General features: G+C 35.7%; 2 protein-coding genes across 3 annotated transcripts; both read left to right on the forward strand.

The window, feature by feature from the left end:
* Positions 1-337: 337 nt before the first annotated feature.
* Positions 338-13,666, forward strand: LOC113044152 (heparan-alpha-glucosaminide N-acetyltransferase). Of its 2 annotated transcripts, XM_026203812.1 has the most exons (19): positions 419-554; positions 983-1,170; positions 1,490-1,605; positions 2,506-2,642; positions 2,783-2,901; positions 3,326-3,395; positions 3,516-3,585; positions 3,818-3,915; positions 4,280-4,356; positions 4,630-4,660; positions 5,974-6,134; positions 7,181-7,296; positions 8,519-8,640; positions 8,990-9,116; positions 9,262-9,348; positions 9,545-9,622; positions 10,531-10,601; positions 10,812-10,924; positions 12,344-13,666. In XM_026203812.1, the coding sequence occupies exons 3-19, from the start codon at positions 1,525-1,527 to the stop codon at positions 12,523-12,525; spliced, it is 1,740 nt and encodes a 579-aa protein (XP_026059597.1). In that variant the 5' UTR covers positions 419-554; positions 983-1,170; positions 1,490-1,524; the 3' UTR covers positions 12,526-13,666. The 2 variants fall into 2 exon arrangements, with proteins under 2 accessions (XP_026059596.1, XP_026059597.1); XM_026203811.1 differs by lacking the exon at positions 983-1,170 and having other exon boundaries at positions 338-554.
* A 421-nt stretch (positions 13,667-14,087) lies between these two features.
* On the forward strand, positions 14,088-23,109 carry LOC113044153 (phosphatidylinositol 4-kinase type 2-beta-like). The gene is made up of 10 exons (XM_026203814.1): positions 14,088-14,615; positions 18,688-18,839; positions 19,102-19,302; positions 19,398-19,529; positions 19,843-19,996; positions 20,307-20,371; positions 20,743-20,842; positions 21,160-21,293; positions 21,753-21,812; positions 22,225-23,109. Exons 1-10 carry the CDS (start codon positions 14,276-14,278, stop codon positions 22,396-22,398), a joined length of 1,512 nt encoding a protein of 503 aa, XP_026059599.1. The 5' UTR covers positions 14,088-14,275; the 3' UTR covers positions 22,399-23,109.
* Positions 23,110-26,091: the final 2,982 nt, after the last annotated feature.

The following is a 26,091-nucleotide window of genomic DNA, read 5'->3' on the forward strand; positions in this document are numbered from 1 at the left end:
TTTTAAAATGTATTCCTGTGATTTCAAAGCTGACTTTTAGCAATATAATGAATTGTTTGCGTTTCCACACCTAGTAAGCTGCCTATCTAGACAGCATGTGTGGGCGTCATAGGTGCGTTTAAACTTTTAAACTTATTTATGAACATCATAAACGCGTTCAAACCTTTTTTACAGTCTATGGTTCAAACATTTGTTCACAAGGTCGGTTAGGGATTTTTTTTCTTTTTCTTTTTTGACTTTGAAATCGTCAAGAAGATGCCTCAGAAATGCTGCTTAGGTAGGCAGCGACCGCTAGCGTTTGAACCAACACATCCAACGATTACTCTTTGTACTTTGACCCTCCTCTCTTCCACTACTTGCGCTACTAGGAAGGAGGGATCGGAAGTATGTTGTAATGAAAAAAGGGGAGATCTTTACATTAAGAAAGGACCGAAAGGAGGAGGCAGTGACATCTGATGTTATGGCATCTGAAAGGGAATACAGATGGACTGTTTGTGCAGTGATTGTGCTTTTCATAGCTCTGTGTACAGCTCATATGACAGATCGACCTGCCTGTGAGTGTCATTTACCCTAACACCAGTGTTGTATCTATCTAATTGATATTAAATATAAAACACATTTCTTAATGCCGTGGTTTCCGTTTTTTTATTCGTTTTGTTTGCCATACTAGTTATCTCGCCCAGCTATAACGTTTACCAGCTAGCACCACTATTAGCTGTTTTAGCCTATGCTAACTGTTATTTATATTTAAAATATTTTAGCATATTATTGTGATTTACCTATATGTATAACATTATATGTTTATAATCTGAATTATATACACATTTTCTCTGTGTAAGACTTATTATTTATCTTAGCCTTTTGTATTCTTGCTTTTGAATATCTATAGTATGATGCTCCAATGTAACGTCATACAGCCAGAACAAATACTGTACATGTAACGTTAGGGGATTAATGGATTCAAATTTCCCTCGTTTGGCAGATCTGGGCAGTTTTATGATGCTTCTTGTGAGGCAGATTAGTGGAAGCATGTGACTGCAGGAGGTACAGAGTCACTATTGTAAAACTGCAGAAGTAGAGTGCACCAAAGCAGCTGACCGTTTTGTTTCATTAGCAAACCTACAGTTAGGTTGAATTGAATTAGAGGCAGCAACTGAAGCCTACAGAGTGGTGAGTAGCCTATATTCGGGAAATGTTTCTATATGTTTGTCAAAGAAAATCTCTCTGGCTTGTCACAAAACCTGGTGAACGACATTTTTAGAGAGCATTTTATTTTTAGCTTCAATGGTATGTTTCATGTTTCAAGATACCTAGTTTGTGAGTGAGTCACTTGAGGTACTTCAGTCTTTGATCACACACACACACACACACACACACACACACACACATATGTGTGTGTGTGTGTTTGTGTATGCCTTATTGTGAGGTTAAATGTATTAATGTTGAAAATTCTTCATAATTGGTGACACTGAAGTGACTTTGCTTTCAGCCTCTCACCCCCACCGCAGAACTACTGTGCTGAAGATGGATGAGGCCTCCCTTTCGGTTACCAATGAGATGGAGCATGCCATGATGTTATATGTGGTTTCTGATCACTGTTACAAGGTATCATATATACGTCTTCTGGGTATACATGCAATATAGCATTGATACTGAATACTGTCATAATGATAATGACATTTAATGTGCGTGTGTATTGCTGCTAAAAGGAATATTTCACCCAGAAATGAAAATGTGCTGAAAATGTACTCATCCTCAGGACAAACAAGATGTTGATGAGTTTGTTTCTTCATCAGAACAGGTTTGGAGAAATTTAGCGTAACGTCGTCCTCTGCAATGAATGGGTGCCGTCAGAACGAGAGTTCAAACAGCTGATAAAGACTTCACTGTAATCCATGATTTCAGTCCATCAGTCCATTTAGTGAAATGAAAAGCTGTGTGTTGGTATAAGAAACAAATGTATCATTTTTATCCAGCATTTTAACTTTATGTTACTGGCAACAATGCTTCCTCCAGTGAAAAAGTCCACCCCCTTTGTCCTCTCATCAAAGTTCACCAACACACTGTATTTGCTTTTAATATTTTTGCTTGTAAACGATGCTTGGTTTGTGTATAATTCTTTCCGGATTCTGATGAAATTTTTACTGTAGAAAGCAAAGCAATATTATGAAAAGAAGATTCATATTTTAGCTGGATGCAACAGTTTTGAAATTACAAAATAATTTCTTTTTTTTAAAGACATTCACTATTAGACTGGAGTCATGTGGATTATTGTGATATTTGCGCATTATGATGGCACCCATTCACTGCAGAGGATCCAGTGGTAAGCAAGTGACTTTCTCCTTTTGAATTTCTTCAAATCTTTTCCGTTGAGACAAAACGTATTGAATGTCCTGAGATGAGTACATTTTCAGCAAATTCTCATTTTTGGATTAACTGTTCCTTAAATGCTGCAGTATTGTTCCTACTGAACCTCTGTGTTGTCTGTGCATGCTTGTGCATTAGTGTTTGCCTCAGCTGTTGGGAGTAATACCTGCAAGTCCAGCTTCTGGGACCCCCACTACGGTGGGGTTTGTTGTAGGCACACAACACGCGCTGACGCTGCAGCTCAACAGCACCTCTGCAAACTTGGAGCAATGCAAGTGAGTTAGACACTTTAATACATTTAACACAGAACAATGAGAGTTTCAGACCAAAACATGATCAGTGTTTATTTGCTTTGGCCATTATTACCAAAATATTATTATCAGACAATTAATTTTTTAATTGATTTTTTATCCAGGGTTAACTTCCACTTTGGGGAGAAGGGGAACTATTCTCTGTGGGTGAAGAACCTGAATGAGCCGTCAGGGGTCAACTGCTCGATGATCACTGATTCGGAGCCCATTAACAGCTACCTGCGTGAGTCAAGTTTGCATTTGCACACTGCATTTTTTTAATTTTAATTATTTTTTACCTTTTTGTTGTTTGTCTTTAAAATAATTCTTACTAGTGGTCAACCAGTATACTAATCAGGGAAAATTACAAATTGATTTTTGCATTCTTGAAGGGCATTTTGGGAACAGGGTGCCATTTGTAGAGATATTACGAACAAAAGTGAACAACAGAATACCTTCACGAAGGGCTCTTCCACAAGTCTATTACATGCAATAGTCACTTCAAGGAAGTCATTTCTGATTGATTTTAGATTATGAGCTCTTGTGATACACTGTGAAGCAAAGTTGGGCTTGATTTCGACTACACATACAAATGTAAATAATGTATTTAAATTAACCTAAGCTTGGAAGGTGAGTTTGTTTATTTTTTATTTATTCTTTTTTTCCAGCTATTTTGTTTGCTTTCCTGGTATTTGCTCTTCTGGCTGCATTATCTGCTATCTGGAACACAGTTAAAAGGTACAGACATTTTCAAATATCATTTTCACAATGTACTGATGACATTTAAACAATCCAGAACAGTTTGTTTCGGCTCTTCTTTAAAGAAAGCTTGTAAAATTGAGCTTTTCTATTTTTAAGACTGGATGTGGTGACAAATCTGCTTCTTCGCTTGGGGAGCACAGTGGAGACAGAGAGGCTGATAAACTCGGTAAGACTGCTATTCACTTATTTTATAAGTTTTTTTTTTTTTGCACTCTTAATATTGTCCATGCATGATTTTCACATCTTCAAAAAATAAACGCAAATCACAAAATATGAAGTTTCTGTAGTTCTGTAGTTCAAAAATGGCATTGTGCATGATTTAGTGTTGGAAAAAAATGTACTGATCATTCTTTCTTCGTTTCTCACTAATTTACACTCTCTCGCTCTCTTGTCTGCAGGAGCTTGGCACTCCTAACAGATTGGTAGATGCCTCTATGGAATCGATCATTCCTGCCACTACAGGACGGAGGCTCCGTTCTTTGGATACTTTCCGTGGGTATGGTGCTCTTTCACTAATTGTTTTGGGGCCAATGCGCTTGAGATGGGAATTGAAAAATTCAGGTGAAAATGATCTTGCATATAAGCTGCTACTTCCACATCCTGTGAAGCTGGTTGTCAAATGCCATTTGCATTTTATGTCTCATTATCCTGAAATAGAATGATTAAATTTGAACTTGTTAAAACAAGGTGGCTTGTAACCTCATCTGAGAATTGGAAATGAATTACAGTTATTTTAATGTTTGGTGTTATATTTCTCTCTGTCTGATTTGTAGGAATTCAACCACATTATTAATAGTGGTTTGGTTTAATCCCAGATCTCTGTTAAGACAAAAATGCCCATAACTCTGTTTTCTCCACAGCCTTGCACTGGTCATTATGGTGTTTGTTAACTACGGAGGTGGACGTTACTGGTTCTTTAGGCATGAAAGTTGGAACGGTAAACTCATTTTTTTTCTTTATAGTAGCCACTAGCATGTTTTCAAGCGTCAGGGGCGACGAAGTGACTGTTATTGATAAAAGTGTTCATTAACAATTTTATATGAATACAAAGCTGGCAAACTAAATGTTTTTTTTTTAAAGTGTAAATTATTCTAAACTTTTGGCTGACGGTGTATATATTGAGAATATGCCTGAAAAGCGCTTGTTATGAATTTAATCGACCGAGGTTTGACAGCAGGAAGTGATATCTGATGCGTTCTTCCTCTTGCAGGGCTCACGGTGGCTGATCTCGTGTTTCCTTGGTAAGTCAATCCGATGTCACAGCTGACTGATTCCTTACACTGCATGCATATAGAGCAGCTTCTTTACACACTGCTCGAGCTGCTTCTTTATAGGGCAGTATTGTAAAATAGCTTCTGCAAGCCACATCTGCAAGCCACATCAGTGATGGCATAAGCTATGGTATATCTGAGCTAAACATGGGCTCTTATCACTGTGGCACAAATAAAGTGGCATATCAGAGTCAGAATAAACTGGTTTCACAGTTGAACTAAACCCAATAACCTTGTCTGTTGTGCAGCTGAAGAAAGCGTCTGCAGCAGCACTACTCAGGTTTACACCTGAAGCCTGTATGAAATGACCAACATGAATACCATTTTTTTACATTTTAAAACACAATATATTCCTGTGATGGCAAAAGCAGAGTTTTCAACCTGTATTTGAATGCTTGTGAACATTTTTACACAGTATAACGAAAACAGATAGCATATACATTTGGATGACTTTAGAAGAAAGTGTATTTATTATTATTAAACCAAAATGTTTTAATACAAAGGCCTTAACTTGTAAATGTTGCTAAAAGTAAATGTTGCATTGTATCTAAATGCATTATATCAAAATGTCTTAAATTAATAGTTAAAATATATATTTATTTTTTATATATATATAAAAAAAAATCAATCGTATTTCTTATATTTTCTAGGGCTGCCAAATGATTAAAATAATTTTTTTTGTTTGCATAATATATGTGTGTTTTGTGTATATTTATTATGTATATATACATACACACACATACAGTATATATTTTGAAAATATTTGCATATATTTACATGTCTATATTAATATTAATATAATTGTATATTATAAATAAATATTTAATATATAAACAGCATATTTTTCTAAAATATACATGCATGTTTGTATTTATATATACATACTAAGTACACATATTATGTAAACATTTATATATTTAGTTAAAACTAAATGTATTTTTGTTTAAAAAAAAATACATGTTCTATGTTCTGTTTTTTCCCCCCTTCTTGTGATATGGCATGGCCCATAATGACCTTTCATTTAGCCAGTCTTTACCCATGAGTGCATATATGCCTCTGTGGTATATATAGACAGGAAACCAGTGGGAAATGGGATGGTAACACGACAAAGACTGCAGACAAATGTGTGCAGCACATGTTGAAGAGATCTTGGTTTTCACACAATTCTGTTTGTGGATGATTCTTAATCTGTGTTGGAAATCATGTTAGCACTTTCTGAAATGGGTATCCTTTTTTCTCTCTCTCCCATTCTATCTTACTTTGTGTAATTCTTGTCTTCACAGGTTTGTGTTTATTATGGGTACCTCTATTGGTTTGTCCCTGAGCGGTTCATTGCGCAGAGGTGTCAAACGCACTCATCTGCTGAGGAAGATTTTCTGGAGGAGTTTACAACTATTTCTTATCGGAGTCATCGTCGTCAATCCTAACTACTGCCAAGGACCCTGTGAGTGGTATCACATTTTCGCTCTGTTTCTTCTTAAAACCGACAAACCCAATCTCTAGCCCAGTGCCTGTACAAATTCTACATTAGCTTATAAACGAAATACAGGTGTCATGAAACACATCAGTATGAAAGCTGAAACAAAGTAAGTTTGTCGCTGTTAAATTACATGCATATAACCATTCCCTATGAAATCTAAAGTGGAGGAATGTTTGGCCTATTTTTTTTAATACAGAACAATGGATCAACAATGCTGATAATTTATTAAATATTTAATATTAACTTGACTAGCTCACATATGGGTATTAAATCTAGAATTTTTTTCTCCACTAAAATGCTCTTTTAACAAGATTACAGTTTTCCTCCAAGTAGCAATAGTAAGTAGAAAATCACAGTTTGCTAAAATATAATGTAAAAAAGGCATTTGGCTATATAAATATATTTCTTACCCCAGCTTCCTTTTTCAATAAGCAATACATCCACAAAGAAACTAAAACTGCACGAACATGGGGTTGTTAATATTATAACATTTTCAAACTCAGAATTTCCATGTCACCCTTTCAATTGTTTTTTATTAATCTGCTCACAAAAATTGTGTCAAATTTAATGAAATGTGAAGTAGAACTTTAAAGACAATTTAAAAGTTAACAGTGTTTAAAATTAGTGCTGGCCAATGGGATTAATCGCATCCAAAATAAACGTTTTTCTGTACATAATGTATATGTGTGTACTGTGTGTATTTATCTATATATAAATACACGCATGCGTAAGGTTTTTTTTTTTATATATATATATAAAATATTTTTATATAATTATGTACATGTTAGTACATGTCAATATTTTCTAAATATATACTGAATGTGTGTGTGTCTTTATAAGTACATAATAAATATACATGGTACACATGCATATATTATATAAACAAAAACATTTATTTTTTATGTAATTAATCGTTGCCTAGCACTATTAAAAATAGAAATGCGGATTTTTTTTATGCATGTGTCCATGTAGCTGATTTTTTTTATGCATGTGTCCATGTATCTGTACAGTGTCTTGGGATTCTCTGCGTATACCTGGTGTATTGCAGCGTCTGGGCTTCACGTATCTCGCTGTCGCTATCTTGGATCTTATGGTGGCACGGGACCGACTTACCAACTTGTCAAGTGTGAGTCAAGCTATCCTTCTCTGCACGTAACATGACACATAATCATAAACACACTTTATAGACATACATACTCAGCTCTATGTGCTTTACAGGCTTTTTTTCTCATTAATGAATAACCAAATATTTGATTCATCCATTTCTAAAAAATATACATTGGAGATGTATATGTACAATATTATGGAAAACATTTATAATTTACTGTGCACTGCCCACTGGTTTTTAAAATAAGTTTCTTATGGTTACCAAGACTGCATTTATTTGATAAAAGGGGAAGTTGTGGTCTAACTGTTAGAGAGTCGAACTCCCAATCGAAAGGTTGTGAGTTCTAGTCTCGGGCCAGCAGGAATTGTGGGTGGGGGGAGTGCATGTACAGTTCTCTCTCACCTTCAATACCACGACTTAGGTGCCCTTGAGCAAGGCATTGAACCCCCAAATGCTCCCCGGGCGCCGCAGCATAAATGGCTGCCCACTGCTCCGGGTGTGTGTTCACAGTGTGTGTGTGTGCACTTCAGATGGGTTAAATGCAGAGCACGAATTCTGAGTATGGGTCACCATACTTGGCTGAGTGTCACATCACTTTAAAGATCACACTTTTAAAGATAAAAATAATAATAATAAACAGAATACAGAAATTATTAGATAAAACATTAATATTTTAAAATATTACTACAATTTAAATTAAATGTGAATATATTTGAAAATGTTCTTAGTTCCTTTTATTGCAAAGCTAAATTAGTAGCAGGCATTATTTCATTAGAAATCATTCCCATATGCTGATTTGCTGCTCAAGAAACATTTCATATTATTATTATTAGCAGTTGTACCTAGTTTTTACTGCTTAATATTTTTTGAAAACTGTGATACACTACCGATTAACTGCAACCTTTTATTCAGCGAGGATGGATCACACAGTGATACAAAATGTGTTTCAAAAAAATGTTTTTTATTACCGTATTTTTTGGACTATAAGTCGCACCTGAGTTTAAGTCGCATCAGTCCAAAAAAAACGTCATGATGAGTAAAAAACATATATAAGTCGCACTGGACTATAAGTCGCATTTATTTAGAACCGAGAACCAAGAGAAAAATAAATTTTTATGAATAAGTCGCACCTGACTATAAGTCGCAGGACCAGCCAAACTATGAAAAAAAGTGTGACTTATAGTTCGGAAAATACGGTCATTGTAATAATAATAGAAATTTCCCATCATCTTGTTCCCAGGAAACATGTTGGTATTCGGTGCATGATGTCTGCCTCTACTGGCCCGCATGGCTGGTTGTGATTGCCTTAGAGACAATATGGTTGTGTTTGACCTTCCTCCTCCCAGTCCCCGACTGCCCAACGTAAGTACAATCCTACTCATGACATGAGTCTGTTATTTATTAAGACCAGCCTAAATATCTGTCTCCATATCCCCTGCCTTATTTGCAATCATGAAAGGAACATGTTAAAATGACAGGAAATCATAGAGATGAGAAGAATAGATGTGACTGCTTTTTCCTGGTTAATTATAAAGCATTTGTTCTCATTTACAATGTTCAACATAATATTATTAGTCAGTTGTAATTGATTATATTGCTTAGATATGGGATATGTACATGGAAATGAATATGCAAATGAAAGTGTTTTGAATAGCATGACTCATGTCCATCTAATTGCTATATTTTTCCTCTTGTTGTCTCTCTCCTGCAGTGGTTATTTGGGTCCAGGGGGCATTGGTGACTTTGGCCAGTACCAAAACTGCACCGGTGGAGCTGCAGGTTACATTGATCGCTGGCTGCTGGGAAATAACCATATTTACCAGACGCCTTCATCACGGGTAAACAGAGACCAAAACAATGAGAACTGGTTGTCATTCTGACAGACACATGTAGTCACTATTTTCTAGAGCCGCAGCTAATTTTCATCTCTTACTTTGGCACTCATCGATACACTTCATTATGTTTTTGGGTGCCCATATCTAGGTGGTGTACCAGTCTGTGGTGCCCTTTGACCCTGAGGGTGTTTTGGGAAGCATCAACTCTGTATTGATGGCATTTTTGGGTCTTCAGGTGAGACAGACTTTTGTTTCCTTATACAGTACTTGATTCTCGTAGCAGCATCAGTGATTCTTCTCCCCCCTGCTCTTACCGTATCAGTATCAGCAGTGCAGTCACATGCTTCATGCAAACTATTTTTGTTCTGCAGTGCTTACAGGAATCACATCTAATAATTGTCCTGCCCTATTGCATTTTGTGTGGGTTTCAGGCAGGGAAAATTCTGCTGCATTACAGAGACCAACACAGGCAAATAATCCCACGATTTCTCATTTGGGGATTCATACTGGTATGTTTGCTTATTGTTTGTTTTTGTTAACACTTTACATAATAGCTTTAATTAAAAATTACAATTATACTACTGTAAAAAAAATATATAAATAGTTTTTATTCAGCAAGACATTTATAATGTTACAAACTATTTCTATTTCAAATAAATGCTGTTCTTTTGAACTTCTGATCTATTTCAAAGGGTCCTGTAAAAATGCATTCCAGGTTCCACAACAATATTAAGCAGCACAGCTGTTTTCAACATTGATAATAATAAGGAATGCTTCTTTAGTAGCAAATCAGCATATTAGACGGATCATGTGAAACTGAAGAAATGGCTGCTGCAAATTCAGTTTTGTCATTATACAAAAAAAAAAAAAAAAAAAAAAATTGTAATAGTAGTTCACAGTATTACTGTTTTAATAATTATAATATATGCCGAAAGTGAAATAAATTAAGAATGATATTGCCTTTCATTAGTACAATAGAGAATACAACAGCGTTTAATCAGGGATATATTTTTAATAAGTTTTACACAGCTACTTGCCTAATACATAATAAATTCAAATGAAATACTTATTTTTTGAGTTGAAATTACTTTATTATGTGAGACGAAAGAAACCCTAGAGAGACCTAAAATCGACATGAAACAATTGGCACAATGGTCAGTTATGCACTTTAGCAGTCAAAAATAAACAAAAATAAATACATATTCACCACAGAGAGCCATGATTGACCAAAAACAATCAGGTACTTCAGAGTCATGTAATAGTGTTGGTTAAAGTCTATTCTCTTTTACAAAAACTGTATTAACTGGCTGATAGTTCAAATATAATTTGTAATTTACTCCGTGAATCAATATTTAAATAAAGCTTTGTTACAGGTTTAAAATTGTGGAAATCTCATGATGTCTAACTTTGCATTCAGGGAATCATCTCAGCTGTATTGACCAAGTGCTCCAGAAATGACGGCTTCATCCCTGTCAACAAAAACTTGTGGTAAACTCAGTCTTGCTTGCATGTATCGGTTGTCTTATTCATTATAATTTGTAAAAGATATATAATATTTTTCATTTGTGGTCAGAAAAATCTTCATTTTATGACAGCACTTCCAGAAGCAGGAAGTATAATACCAGATTTGCTAACCTGTTTAAAAGAGGAATGCATTGTATGCTGTATGATTCATGGCTTCTGTCTTGTGACTTTCAGGTCTTTGTCCTATGTTACGACTCTCAGCTGTTTTGCTTTTGTGGCGCTGGTAGTTTTTTACTATTTGGTGGATGTAAAGAAGTGGTGGTCTGGTGCTCCCTTCTTCTACCCTGGTAAGCTCTTAAGACTTGAGGCTCCACAGCCTGAATTAATGTACCTAAACTCACGACTTGCATTTAAGAGTTGACTCTTATAAGTTAGTAGCTATCATTGTGACAGTAACAAACCTCAGCACTCAAGGGGGCGATAGAGTTACCTTAAAATGCCTGTGCCGTTAAACTGGATTTATTGTTATTCAGATAGCTAGCTTTAATCATGGTGACAGTTTAACCAAATTGAAAAAAGAAGACGGCATTAAAGGGTTAGTTCACCCAAAAATTTAAAATAGGCTGTGTTTTACTCACCCCCAAGGCATCCTAGGTGTATATGACTTTCTTCTTTCAGACGAATCCAGTTTGAGTTGTATTAAAAATTGTCTTTGATCTTTCAAGCTCTATCATTGCAGTCAGTGGGTGTTGCATTGCTTCAGTCCAAAAAGCGTGAAATAAAAAGCGCCCTTTCATAAAAAAAAGTGTCTCACGCTGCTCCGGGGGGTGAACAAAGGACTCCTAGCGAATCGATGCATTTTTGTTAAAAAAATGTCCATATTCAAAATGTAATAATCACTATGTGGCACTCACTGTTGTAAATGGAAGCAGTTCCCGGTTAATTACGTATGAGGTCAGCTTTGCATATGTGCCGCTAAGAAGTGACGCACGTGGAAACTCGGCGGAGAGATCAAAACAAAACAGCTGTCACTAATTAAAAGTATAAAATGAAGATTTGTAAAGAAGAATGTCAGAGGATCCCGATATAAGCCAAGAGGACACTGGTTTTCCTTTGCTTAAGTAAGGAAACTTTGCTTCTTTTGATCCTGTAAACAAACGTTGGTTTTCACGAGGCCTCGCTGACCTCATACATCATCCCCCGGAACTGCTTCCGTCTTGCAGCTTTGAGAGCAAGCTAAATTCAAGTGATTATTACGTTTTGAATATGGATATTTTTCGTACAAAAATGCAATCGATTGACTACGTGAGGCTTTTGTTCACGCCCGGAGCCATGTAAGACACTGTTTTTTGTTTTTTGTTTTTTTTTTCACTGCAATGATAGCTTGAAACTCTTTCCAACCTGGCAACCATGCACATACACTGTTGCTACAATACATAAAAAGTGCTGATGGTCTGAACACCACCAAAAAATGTAAGTTGGATATTGCCACTGATATTTTGCTCAAATTAAAGAGTAATATAGTCAGTTGGTTTTCTTTTACGCAGCTGATTGATGCAGCTAAATCTATGAGCAAATTGTGCAAGTTGATGTTCTCTTGATTTGTGCGTTTTCTTGAAAATGTAATCATTCTGTTAAACAATACATACATTTTTATTATACTTTTAAAATAAAAACCATTATCATGCAGCCCAAGTTTATGCTAACTAACACTATTCTGCATACTTGTGTTTGTTTGCTTTCAAGTTTTTCCTTCTGTTTGGCAGGTATGAATTCCATTTTGGTTTATGTGGGTCATGAAGTGTTTGAGGAATATTTCCCTTTTCGTTGGAAAATGGCCAATAACCAATCACACGCAGAGCACCTGGCACAGAACCTCGTGGCCACCTCCATATGGGTGATCATAGCCTATCTCCTCTACAGGAAGAAGATCTTCTGGAAGATTTGAATGTGTATCTCTGTACTCAGATTTTAGGAGCTGGTCTTCATTGTGAAAAAGAGATTATTTGGATTATTTTTAGTTGTAGAAAATCAGCAGATCTCGGAACATCTGTGCAGAGACTAAAACTCACACATGATCCAGGAATAGAACTTGGCTATTATCTGTGAAGTGCAGAAAGAAGAAAAAAAGAAGAGCATGTGACTGTGCCAAGATAACTCTGTGGACTCAACAAAGCCCTCAGAATGAATGCTAAAATGCCAAGGCCAGATTCTGCTAAAATTAAATTCAGTTAACTCGTTTGGGTTAATGAATGACATTTTGAAGCTCAATGGTGGATTATGATTGACTATGGAATTTCCTAAATGATGATATGAAAGAATTCTGAAAGTCTCTGGACCAGTTTAAATTTAATGAAGGTATTGAATATTATGAAATTAAATCAAATGAGAAGGGCAACATAACCCCAAAAAATAACTACCAAAAAATAAAAGTCTTCCATTAAAGTCTACAATATTATCTATAATATTACACCATTTATGTTTTAAGTTTTAATGTAATGAATGCTAGGATTGGGTTGTTTTACTTTTTTTCTTCTTCAGTGGACTTTCTGTCTTTGATACTGTGGTTTTATTCTTTATATCTTAAAATGAAAGTATAACAGTTGATATGATGTATGTTAGTGAGAGAAAAAGTGTATGTTCAACGTTCTCAAAAACTCAGGAGTTTTGCACAACGTGGAGGGCCAAATGTAGTGTACTTTATGGTTTCTCAGATTAAATATTGTCCTTGTTTATTACAGTTTATCAAGGACTTAATTCTTACCTCTGCCACATAAATCAAATGTGTATATATATATATATATATATATATATATATATATATATATATATATATATATATATATATATAATAAAAACACTAATCACTGTTGTATTTCCCATACATATCGCTGCTTGAAAAAAAAAATTGTTCCAAGAGTAGGGAAAATATTGATCCATCATATCTGCTGCCAGCTCGCAAAATCAGTTCCAACTTTGAAATTTATATTTTATACTTATATGAACTGTTTCCTCATGTATATCTTTATTTTAGAATTATCAACATAGAATGTGGTCAAAATAAAACTTTTTTTCCCCTTTACATTAAACCTCTCTCTCTCTCTCTCTCTCTCTCTCACGTTGATGAGGTGCTTATGGGATCAGGAGTGCGGTCTTTGTGTCATTAATTTATGTTACCTAAATATGAATTTAAAAGCATCTGTTTGTGAGGGCTGGGAAGAACAAATTGCTAAATAAGCACTATAACTACTCCACAGAGTTGCATGTTTGCTGCATACATGCTTGCCGAATGTATTTTTGTACAAAACATAAAAAACGAACTACATTATCATACTCAAAAAAAAAAAAAAAAAAAAAAAAACAGACAAACAAACAACAAAAAAAAAAAAAAAAAAAAAAAATGGCGAAAAGCTTCCTTCACCTTTCACACACACCGTTATTTGTTAAATCAATTAGGCGTTACTGCGCCTTTAAGAAACCTGTTCGACTGTGAGATTTAACAGTGCGCATGCTTGAAAATAGAGGAAGTCGGTAATGGTGACGAATGATGTGGACGTCAAACAGTTGAGAGCATCTGCGCGTCATCTTCAAGAAAGAAAACAAAAGCCTTTTAAAGACGGACTCGCAGATATGAAGCGCGGTTTTTGAGAGGTGTCTGGGTTTCTCCGGACATAGACAAAGTACACCCACAGTCCACGATGATGGCAGAATGCGATCCCACCGACGGCGAGCCGGAGAAACGCGACGGAGATTTAACATTAACACCGGAGACGAACTTTCTCTCGTCGGAGGTGCCAGCGGTGTTATTTGAGAAGACCCGGCCGGCGCCGTCTCTAGGACTCTCGCTGAACCCCGGGGCAGCGGTCCGGATCTCGAACTCGACGGAAAGCGTGCTGACGGAGCTGGAAGCGGACGGGTCCGGGGAAGATACTCTACTGTTACCGGGACCTGCCGGAAATCTCTCACCTCGGGCTGGAAGAGAGAAAAGGACGCGGAGAAACAGACAAAGCTCATCATCTGAAAATCTGGCATCCCCAGGTGAGATATATGAGGTGGATATAATCTGATCAACATGTATTCAGATTAAACTGACTCTAAGTAGAGGCGTCACACTTCAAAACCTTTTGGTTTTGTTTCCCAGACGTTACAATGTTTCAGGTTTGCATACAATATATATGTTTTCATTCCTACTTTTTAAAGGAGTCGACCAATTTCACACATTATTAATTTAACATAATTTGAACAGTCGGTCATGCCTTTATTTAAACATAACCACGCCCCCTCTTAAACGATTTTTCGTCCTTTTGTTGTTTAATCTGAATCGAACCGGTGAAAGAACGCACTAGGGACCCGTCTGGATTAGTTTCCATAGCAACCTCGCGTGTTCTGTTTCATTTGCGCGCAGTGTTCCAAAAACATCTTATATGCCTTGGGGAACTTTGAAAGGAATTATTATTTTTATTTATTTATTTATTTTTAGAGAGAGAGAGGAGAGTTTTTCATTTCTGTCCTAGACATATAAAACAAGTTTGCATGCAAAATATTATGAATACTCTAAATATTCTAAATTCCCTCCCACACATCTTGCTCTCTGTGCTGTTACTCCATCTGCTTTATCTCAGAACATGGTCCGTTATGCAACCATTTCGGCAGTTCAGTTTACATGCTCTTTGAACCCGGGACACACGTGTTCAGGTGACACCACAGCAGGTGCTAGGGTATCTTCTCAACTCTTGCTATTCGTGCTTGGATGTTTCTGTGTGTTGCATGTGGTTTAGTCTTGCCAGGTGCATCTGTACGAACAAGATTACACGTGCAGCTGTGGGCTCTATTGATGCAATAAAGTTTTCATTTGAATGGTTCATTTGAATGCAGATCAGCAGAGAGACACTGGCTTCTGTTCTATCTCTATAAGATCTACATCTAAGTCCTCAGTGAAGGAAAATGAAACTAGAGTCTCTCACAGAGTTGCAGTGCATAGTTAAAATGAAGATATTTTTAGTGTTGCATCACTGTGATGTGCTATGTTTGTTTTATTGGCAAAATTATTTCCACAAAGCATGCAAATAGTACATTTAATTATTACATTTAAATTCAGCCTCCTTGCTGAAATTAGAAAATATGATTGGGGAGATTTAAAGATCACATTGACGGGGGTATACTAGAACATCCTCTCATGCTTGGTGATTTGAAGAAAAAAAAAATTAAAGTACCTTTTAAATTTTAACTTTTTAAAGGGTATTTTTTGTGCAGTCAGCTGGTCATTATCGCATTAATAAACTCTACAGGGTTCGAAGCTTGCTAGGTCTTGTATCACCAGAGAAGGTTTTTTATTTTGTGCAAATTTCTGTAGTGTGGAATTATAAATAGTACTGTTAAAAAATAAAAGAATGGTATTCTTAATTGTCAGATGTGTCCAGTGAGCCTAAAATATCCAGAAGATCGGAAAGAGAACTTGTAGCGGAATGGGTCTTTTCGAACTCATGCAATTTTTGTGGCATGACAATGACGGCTGCATTTTCAGTTCATTTCAGCTTCAAAACTGGCTCTCTTTTATTTTGTGTATTAGATCGATGTCTCACAGGGTTTACAAAAGCAGTTTGACCAACTATAGCTATATTGAATGAATTGGGGAGCAGAATAAGTTTGTCATAATCACACGTTGTAGCTAAGAGTCTTTAAAAATCATACCATTTATGATCATTTATATTTATGGTATGCAGATATGTGTTTGTATGGATGTGTCTGTGTGTACAAGAGAGGGAAAGTGCACTTGTCGTCTTCTAAATGTTTAATGGCCATCAGAGAGGTTGGGTGTTTCTGTGTCCAATTGACTCTCTTATTCACCCAGAGAATGCTGCCCAGAGACCATCAGCACAGTGTGTTTGTGTCGTGTGTTTTACCTTTTAGAGCTCATGTAGATCTCTTTTAGTTAGTTTTACTGCAGTGTTTGCATTCAGTGTAGTGGATTCTGAATAAAAGCATGATAGTTTTGGTGAAATAAAACCCTCCCTGGGTACGGTTGTCATGTGACATGTATGTGTGTTAGGCTTTGTTCACACTCGTTTTCAAACTTGATCTTTAGGTACATTTATTTACTGTCTGCACTGTCATTTTGCAAGTAATTACATCTGATAATCTGTGTTGCTGCACCGGTTGCTATAGTTATAATAATGTACGCATCAGCAAGATGCCGCAAGTCTCTCTCTCTACAGCTGAGAATGTCAAACCACTTTTGGATTTGGTTTCGATCAGGTGTGGTTTCGATCAATTTTATGTGGTTTGTTCAGAATACAAAAAAAACAAAAACAATTTGAATCAAGTATGTATCGGTTATTGGCGAAAATGTTCATGCCGATAGTTTTCCGGGTTGCGTCACAAAGCGCCATTCACCTAGTTTTCCAATAAATTACATTATATTTGCCTGAATCGTTGTTAATGTACGTAATAAATTGTATATAGAGCATTTCCATCAAAACGTTTGTCTTTCTGTGGCTATAAAAAAAGAATAAAGAATCCACCATTTCAAGCATTTGTTTCTTTCAAAGAAATGGAAAAATGTAAAGATCTAATGTTAAATATTAAAGTGCTATGGATTATGAGTGTCTTCTCTTTTAAAATGTGCAGTGTAATCGGTAGTATTGGTGTGATGTCACAAATTTACACATACTGCTAGAAAAAAAAAAGTATAGCCTGAATGCACTGTAAGTTGCTTTGGATAGAAGCGTCTGCTAAATGCATAAATGTTTATAATTTCCTTACCATGTCATTTCTATCAGTAAGCTTAAAATAATGTTTTTTTTTGTTTGTTTTTTTTATTATTATTATTTTAAGATGACCTCAAGAAAAAAAAAAAGAATAAAGAATAATTTGTATCTTTTTAAGTGCCAATATGCGCCCCTGCAGGGGTATAGGTAAATCGTTAGGTTAGGAAATCCTATTTCAGTCTTTGTACTTATAAAAATAAATAAATAATCATTTATTTCAGAGTGTTACTTGCTGCTTTGTTTCTTTGTAATTATTAGTCAAATTTTAAGTTGTAAATAAAGTACAAAGGTGATACTGCAGCATCTACCATTGTTTTCCCCTGAAGTACATGATTCATGACACGTGACGCCTTAAATACACACTTAAAACACATGATACTGCATTTTGTTGCCTTGTACCCTAAATGTGCAATGACAGTAAAGTTGAATCTAATCTATGAATAAATGTTTAATCCAAAGATGTTATGTAATAGAAGCAGCAACATTGTTTTTCCGTATTGATGCATCCAAGTGGAACTGATTTTCAGCAGAAAAAAAAAAGAATGATAGAGACTTTGTTCTATCGATCAGTTTTTGAATACGTACATGGGGACAGATCTGAATGTACGCTAAAAGTTGATTATAAGTAAGGGCTGGGTTTTAAATGTACAAAATATTTAGAGAAGTCCAGTATATGTTGTTAGAAAAAAGTCAGCCTTTTCGAAGATGTTTGAGCTGTGAAATTTTGATTAAGAATTATGAGGTCTTATAAAGTTAAACATGCATGGATGAATTGTTCACAATAAGATAATTATGCATATCGGGGTAAAAATGACTTAAATGTGCCTTTAATGTCTTAGGAAAATGTAGAAGTCACCTTTGTGCATACACAGGAAGTATAGTAAATTTTTTCTTCTGCAAAATCTTACAAAAATAGTTATAAGAACCCATTTTCAAGCTGTCAGTCTTGTACAGTAAATTAAAACATTTCATTTGCCGGTCTTTAGATGAATCACTTTGATATTGAACCTTTCATCTACCGCACACATATATATATATATATATATCTCTTCTTTGCACTCCAGAAATGCCCAGTGCTCTCTTAATTTGTATCTTTCTGAAGGCTAGTTTGCAGACAGAGCACAACGGTTTGACTAAATTGAAGGTTCAATTTTGTTCCAGATAAAAATGGCCTTGAGCATGAGTTTCACTCTGGCGGAAATTATTGAAAAAAAAATAAATTTCCCAAACGTTCTGCTGTATGGCCTTTTAAGATGAGGGGACACATTTACATATAAATGCAGACATACAAGAAAGTATTTGCCGCACTGTACATTTGAATCACTTTGAATGTGTGCACATAGGTAATAGCAGTGGAGAATTCAACCATTTCCCAGAAGACCCAGAGTTTGCCGAAATTATCCAGAGGGCTGAGCAGGCAATAGAAAACGGCGTCTTTCCCGAACGCATCTCACAAGGATCCAGTGGAAGCTACTTTGTCAAGGATCCCAAAGGGGTATGTGTGTTTGAATGTTAAATGTTGAAATCGACCCTGAAATAATCTGTTTTAAAAGTCATAAAAACAAACTAATGGGATAAAAAAAAACACTTAGCAGTGTTTACCGTAGGATAATACATGCATGATCACCTCTCTCCTGTGAGCTAAACGAATACATTTATGCATTCTCTCGGAAACATTTCCTATCACATTATAATTCATAGTAGTTATTTGGTGTTAAATTAGATTTTTCTTGATGCCTGTATCTTCTCTCCTTTAGAAAATCATTGGGGTATTTAAACCAAAATCAGAGGAGCCTTACGGTCATTTAAACCCTAAATGGACCAAATATTTTCATAAAGTCTGCTGCCCGTGCTGTTTTGGCCGTGGTTGCCTCATTCCTAACCAGGGCTACCTCTCTGAGGCAGCTGCCTCGCTCGTTGACCAAAAACTGGGCTTGGGGATTGTACCCAAAACTAAGGTTAGAATGGGTGTTCTAGAAGCATTTCAATCTACTTTAAGAAAAAGCTTTGCTCTTGGAATTAAAGAACCAAACCTTTCGCCCTTTGTTTTCAGGTTGTGAATTTGGCCAGCGAGACTTTTCACTACAGCGCAATTGACCGTGCCAAATCTCGTGGTAAGAAATATGCACTGGAGAAAGTCCCCAAAGTTGGACGACGGTTTCACAGAGTTGGTCTTCCTCCAAAGGTAACAAACCAATTCTAAAATGATCCTAATTCATTTACTCACCCTCATTTTGTTTCAAACCTCTATATCTTTCTTGTGTGGAACACAAAGCATGAATTAAGCATGAATTCACACACACATCTAGGTTTTCCCAAAACCATATGATTGCTTGGTGTCATTATTTGCTGAAAATGATGAGTTGGTACCTCTAAATTCTTATTAGCACTTTTTTGTTATAGATTTTACACCTGTCTTGTCACATCAAAAGTGAATTGAGAGCAGTAGAGTGCAATACTTCCATAAAAAACATGATTTGTTGTTCTCTTTTGTGTAGGTGGGCTCATTTCAGTTGTTTGTGGAGGGCTATCATGAAGCAGACTACTGGCTGAGGAAGTTCGAGGCAGAACCTCTTCCAGAGAACATGAGGAAGCAGCTTCAGTCTCAGTTTGAGAGGCTGGTGGTGCTGGATTATGTCATCAGAAACACAGGTACCTAATGCCGCTGTTCAACTTCTTTCTTTGTTCAGCCCTTTGCTCTTGAACTTATTCCCTCACCAAGCTTCACCATGGCAACCACAGTGTTCATCTTATCTTATCGAATTTTTTCTAAAAAGGCTATTTTTGTTATTTGACTTTGGTTTTGGTCACTATATATACATTTTCATTATCTTTCTCAATTTCCAGTTTCTGGACAAATGTGCCATGTCTTTCAGCGTGATGTTATGACCACATAAAATAGATGCTAATTGTTTACAGTGCCTTAGAAAAGGAAATCTGATATCTCATTTGGCTTCTTCAGACAGAGGGAATGATAACTGGTTGATCAAGTATGAGAAGCTGGGCGATGGAGAGCAGACAGAGAAGGTAATCTGAGAGATATTTATAGAGCTACTTTGTTTGCAGTGCTGAACAGCTCAAAGAAAGTGCCATGACTGAGAACGAAGTGCAAATGCAGGGGTATCATATGAAGTTTTTTAATGCAAAATGACACACAGACTTATTTTTAATTTAATTAAATTTTTTTAGTTTTTGTTTGCATGGGCATGTCTTGGTAAACAGTTCCTCCCATATGCACAGTAAAGCTCTTTAAACATCAGACCATGTGAAACATAAGACTGATGCGGTATTGCAAAAGCATTTCTATCAGCTCAAGTTTCTGCAGGGGTTATTTTATGAATGTAATGATGATTGCGTCCCAAACACAAATGCTGAGTTTCATTTTCACTTGTCCTCAGGAATCTGAATGGACTGACCCAAAAGACTCGGCCATACAGATTGCAGCTATAGATAATGGTTTGGCCTTCCCTTTTAAACACCCCGATGAGTGGAGAGCATGTAAGGATTTCCTAATTTTATAAGTTTAAAATATATTCAACTGTTTTCTATTTGAATATTAAAAATGGCATTTATTCCTGTGGTGCTAAAGCTACATTTTCAGCAGCCATTACTTTTGTAACATTGTAAATGTCTTCAATGTCATAGTTAATCAATATAATGTGTCCTTGCTGAATAAAAGTATTTCTTCCAAAAAATGCTTTTAAAAAAAAAAAAAGTTTTCATCTATCAACTAGAAACATTTTACTAGTCGTATAGAAATGGTCATACTTAACAGGTGAAATAATAGTTTCAGTTTTTTATCTTGGTGCATGTAGATCCGTTCCACTGGGCATGGTTGCCTCAGGCCAAAGTGGCGTTTTCGCAGGAAACGAGAGACCTTGTGCTTTCACGCATTTCTGACATGAACTTTGTACAGGACCTCTGTGAGGACCTTTATGAGATGTTCAAGGTAGGTTTTAACCGTGCTCTACTTGTGCTCTTACAATTCAGAGCAATGCATTTCTTGTTATTAAAGTGTTGATTTGGCTGTAGTTTATTTTGAGACTTAACTTCTTGGACAGGGCTTTAGCATGCTGTCAGTTTCTGTTAGCAAGCTGGAGCTTAGCATGCTGTCAGCACACTAAAACCCTGAAAGAATTTGCATCTCCATATTCCTCCCATTTTAAGTGGCTCTGCTTAAAATATTCAATCTTATAATGTATAAAACCAAGGAAAAGATAAGTGACTTATTGACCTCTCTAAGTGACCTGACCTCAGCAAATCTGCTTTCTATCATGTCTGTATAATCTATCTCACTAGTTTGCAGTGAAGTTGGTTAATCATTTATGCATTAATTTGCAGGAATCTCTGTTTTATATGGATCTTTTTAATATTAAATGACTTTCCGCATTAACATCTCTGATTTCAGACGGATAAAGGGTTTGACAAAACCATGTTTGAGAAGCAGATGTCCGTTATGAGAGGACAGGTACGTTTTATGCTTTGAGATGATTTTACATCGTGCATTCTCGGCTGTTCCAGAAATAGTTTGGTGTTCTCGCATGCTTCACTCTCACTAAATGCTGGCACTCTTCATAATGAAAAATTCACAGCTAACGTATATTAATACACGCAGCCGGGATGCTATTTTCAACCTATCACAGCTGAGACTTAGACCTGAATTTAGACCTCAGGTTTGTAATGCCAAAGAAAAGGATTGTGCCTCTAAAATTCTATACAGATAAAAAAAAAAATCTCATACATTTGAGAAGCAGTGTATAGTATTAGAAGCAAATTAATCAAGTAGAAGTAGACTTCATCAGGAAGTAGTGTTGTGTTTTAAGAGCTGCATAAAGCCTCTACTGCATGTAAAATCATATTTGTCTGTTCTTATCAAATAGATCTTAAACCTGACTCAGGCTTTGAAAGACGGGAAGAGCCCCATACAGTTAGTGCAGATGCCTCGTGTGGTGGTGGAGAGGAGCCGTGGAGGAGGCCAGGGTCGTGTGGTCCAACTGGGCAATGCATTTACCCAGACCTTTCACTGCAAGAGACCCTTTTTCACATCCTGGTAAAAGAGCCACACGGAGAGGACAAAGATGAAATGGACGAGGGTCCTTTATGAGAGACAGTGGATGAAGAACTTTCTGAAAAAGACTTCCTGGGTGAATGTAGCAAAGGGAGAGACTTTAAAAAAACATGCAGGGAGGTCTGATGCAGAGGATCCAAGGCCTTTTATTTCATTGAGCCTTTTCCCAGAATCCTCCTCTTCAGCTTGCTATGGCTGTCAAGTTGGAATGTATAAAGGGGATTGTTCATTGAAGATGACGTTTTGTGGCGACAGCCTTTCTCAACTGCCAATTATTTTAGAAGTGTAACTATAGATATTATAAATGAAGAATGATGCAGAGAACTTAATTTAAACTTGAAAAATGCTTGAATGTAACTGGCAAGTTTACATTTTACACTTATCCTGAGGACATTTCAACACCAAGAAATCTGTGGTATTTAATACGATGAATGTATTTGCTGATTATGTAACAGGATGCCGGCAACAGTATAAACGTTGTTGAAGTTGGGTGCTTTGTAGCCCCTAGAAAAAGTATAATTACAAAAGTTTTTTTTTCTTTTTTTTCTCTCTCTCTCTCTCTCTCTCTCACACACACACACACACACACACACACACACAATCCTGTGTATGCATCTTGGACTTTGTATTTCAGCTGAGCAATTGTTAATGTAGAGCTGTATATTTAAAATGAACTGAATAAAAAATAAAATAAAAATAAAGCTTTTTTTTTTTTAAGATAAACTTTTTTTTTTTTGGTCCAATGTAAAGTAGTTCCTGGGCTTTTGAGGCTATACTGAAACCAGTTTTAATTGCCTAGAGCTGTAATTTCTGTTGTGATAACTGTTTGAGACAATAGATGTGTGTCGGGGGGAAAATACCACATTTATTTACAACAAACAAAATGTATGAAGTTACTCCCTCCCTCCTCAACTATCCTGTCACTCAAGGGAGTGCAGAAATCGTCAGAACACACGACGTGTGTTTTGGGAGTATCCATCTTTGAGGTACTTGTTTTTGGGTCTGTCTTTGTGTTGCCACCCTGTGGGCACTTTTAGTAACAACACTGAGCACGTTTCTCATGCCTACCCTGCCTATGCTTTTCAGCGTTTTTGTCCTAAACGTGGTTGTACCTGACTGTAAAAAAAAAAAAAAAGTCTTGTCCTAGAACAAAAAACAAAGTAACTGATGTGAACTACGTATAGTATTTGCTGCTTCTGTGTGTTTGGGTTAAGAAGCTGCATGTTCTCATAGTCATCGATAGGTGTCAGTGTTCAATCACAAACGAACACTACTCACGAAGTATGGAGGAACCCATGAGACATCTTGGAAGAAGTTTTTCCACTGGTTTATCTCCAATGTCAAAACAAGCCTGAGAAGTTGATTATCCCCCATTGGAGCTAGACTGAGAGAAACAAGAATGTCATTTTCTGTTCAGCCATTTTTTTAAACACCGAAAAACGTTTTAATGTCTCAGATAACCGAATTAGGCTATTTGTGTGTATGAATAGACTAAAAGCGCTTAGTATAATTTAATCACACACGCGGAAGTGTTGGGATGTACAATTCCCTTTAAGCTTATAAACCTTTCATACAGAGAGAAAAATAAAAATAATAATTATATATATATATATATATATATATATATATATATATACGAAAAATTAAAAAAGAACATCATATGCACAACATTATAACGGTATTTACAATGCGTTATAACCAAATGATTATGTAAAGACTGCATGTAAATAATTGTTTGTTACTTAAGGAATAACTTCGTTATTTACATAAATAATAATAATAATTTATTAGTCGTTACTTACTTCTTTCAAAAGTGTTAATATTACTTATTACTTTTCGACAACAGTAATTCATTACACTACTATTGCTTTTCTTTCAGGCCACACATAAATTGTAATTCCATATGTTCCCCATAAAATTCTTAATTAACAATATTCTTCTGCTTCATCATTTGCCCAAAATCCACACTGGATCGCAGTCAGGAGTTATTACAAAGTATTTGGTGATTGATAGTGACTTTTAAGTAAAGTGATAATATTACTAATTGTCATCCGTATCTTGAAGCTAATTGCAACTATAATTTATGTAACCCATATGCAAATATATTCCATGATGTATTTTTATCAAGAAATCGCAAAAGTTCATAAGAAAATGTTTTTGTTTTCTAAAAAGATTTTATACAGCTTTTATCAAGATCAGAGGGATGTGGGCGGACCAGCCATGTTATGCCAGTGTAAAGTAATGCCATTTCAGATCATCTTTTCTCCTGACAAAATACATGTAATAGCAATATTTACATCTGTTGAATGTAAGCCTTTCCATATTTCCAAGCTTGCCTTCTGCACTGGTGACTTTATGTGCCTGTGCAAGTCATGAACATGGTTGGATTGTTGGACTTCAAATCAGTAGGGGTTGAGGCATCAAAAGTAACAATCTGTTTAATGGATGGTAACTGTAATATTATTACTGAAAGCTGAACCGTAATTAGTTACTATACTAATTACTGCAAGCATAGGCTACTGTAACTAGTTACTACAGTTACTCCTGGCCCACCTGCTGTCCTCATTAAGCACTTAAAAATGTACCACAAGAATAAATGACACATTCAATAATTTATTGATATTCTATTTGTCATGTATTAGGGACATTTAATGAATGTCATGAAATCCATACCTCTCTTACTTATTTTTCTCATTTTGTCAGAGACAGCTGACAATGGATGTGGTCATAAACTGCAAATACGCACAATCTGAAAGAATACGTTGACCTGTTTTCCCTCGTACACTTTAAAGCGCTATCATTTATCAATGTGGGAACTTTCCTTCAGCTCATTCTCAGAAGTGAGAGGGAAAACTCTGGAATGTTCTTCTTTCGCTCCCTCTCTTGTACTTCCACTCAAACCTTCTTTCTCACACGTATCTTATCCTTTCCTGAGAAAATCTCTTGAACTGTATTTTTTTTCTCTGTTGGTTCATAAATGTGACTCCATGTGGGAGAGTTGTTTATTTTTCTTGGAAATCAGATTGCTGAAAGTGTAAGAGAGGGACAGGTACTTGGGATGGATTTGTCTGGTATGGGTATGAGTCTGGACTCAAGCTTGCAGGCTTTGCAAAGACAATTCCCTCTTTGTTTCAGCGCTATAAATGCATTATGTAAGCAGCCGCTGAGATCACCAGCCACACAGCTGTTTCACTCACTTGTGATGAACAAACTGCCATTTTCTTCTCAAACATAATTTAAATCATTTTGCCTATGAAAAATCACAGACTACAAGCCTACAAACAAAAGGCTAAAGCGTATTATGTATTTTAATACAATTATGTTATAGTAATATTTGTTTAGGCTTGTTAGTTATCAGGTTTTTTGTAATCAGTTGTCAAATAATTTACATAAACAGTCAAATGTTTTACATTAACAAATGATCAATTAATCGTAAAATACATCTGCAAGATTTTGACAATGTTAGAAAGAAAGAAAGAAAGAACATAAACAAAAAAAGATTTGTATTTTTCAGTAAATTTTACAGTTCACTATATTTAAGTAATTCAAAGTAATAATTTATATATATATATATATATATATATATATATATATATTTATTTATTTATTTATTTATTTATTTATTTATTATTATTATTATTATTATTATTATTATTATTATTATTATTATTTATTTTTT

The sequence above is a fragment of the Carassius auratus genome, chromosome 26 (assembly GCF_003368295.1).
Source record: "Carassius auratus strain Wakin chromosome 26, ASM336829v1, whole genome shotgun sequence".
Classification (NCBI taxonomy): Eukaryota; Metazoa; Chordata; class Actinopteri; order Cypriniformes; family Cyprinidae; genus Carassius; species Carassius auratus.

Excerpts from the sequence above, each read along its gene's own strand:
- LOC113044153 (XM_026203814.1), top strand. The coding sequence starts at position 14,276 with ATGATGGCAGAATGCGATCCCACCGACGGCGAGCCGGAGAAACGCGAC. Across the intron at positions 20,372-20,742 it reads ATGGAGAGCAGACAGAGAAG|GAATCTGAATGGACTGACCC; the intron begins GTAATCTGAGAG and ends ACTTGTCCTCAG. Across the intron at positions 20,843-21,159 it reads CCCCGATGAGTGGAGAGCAT|ATCCGTTCCACTGGGCATGG; the intron begins GTAAGGATTTCC and ends TGGTGCATGTAG.
- LOC113044152 (XM_026203811.1), top strand. The coding sequence starts at position 395 with ATGAAAAAAGGGGAGATCTTTACATTAAGAAAGGACCGAAAGGAGGAG. Across the intron at positions 3,916-4,279 it reads TCTTTGGATACTTTCCGTGG|CCTTGCACTGGTCATTATGG; the intron begins GTATGGTGCTCT and ends TTTTCTCCACAG. Across the intron at positions 10,925-12,343 it reads TGCTCCCTTCTTCTACCCTG|GTATGAATTCCATTTTGGTT; the intron begins GTAAGCTCTTAA and ends TCTGTTTGGCAG.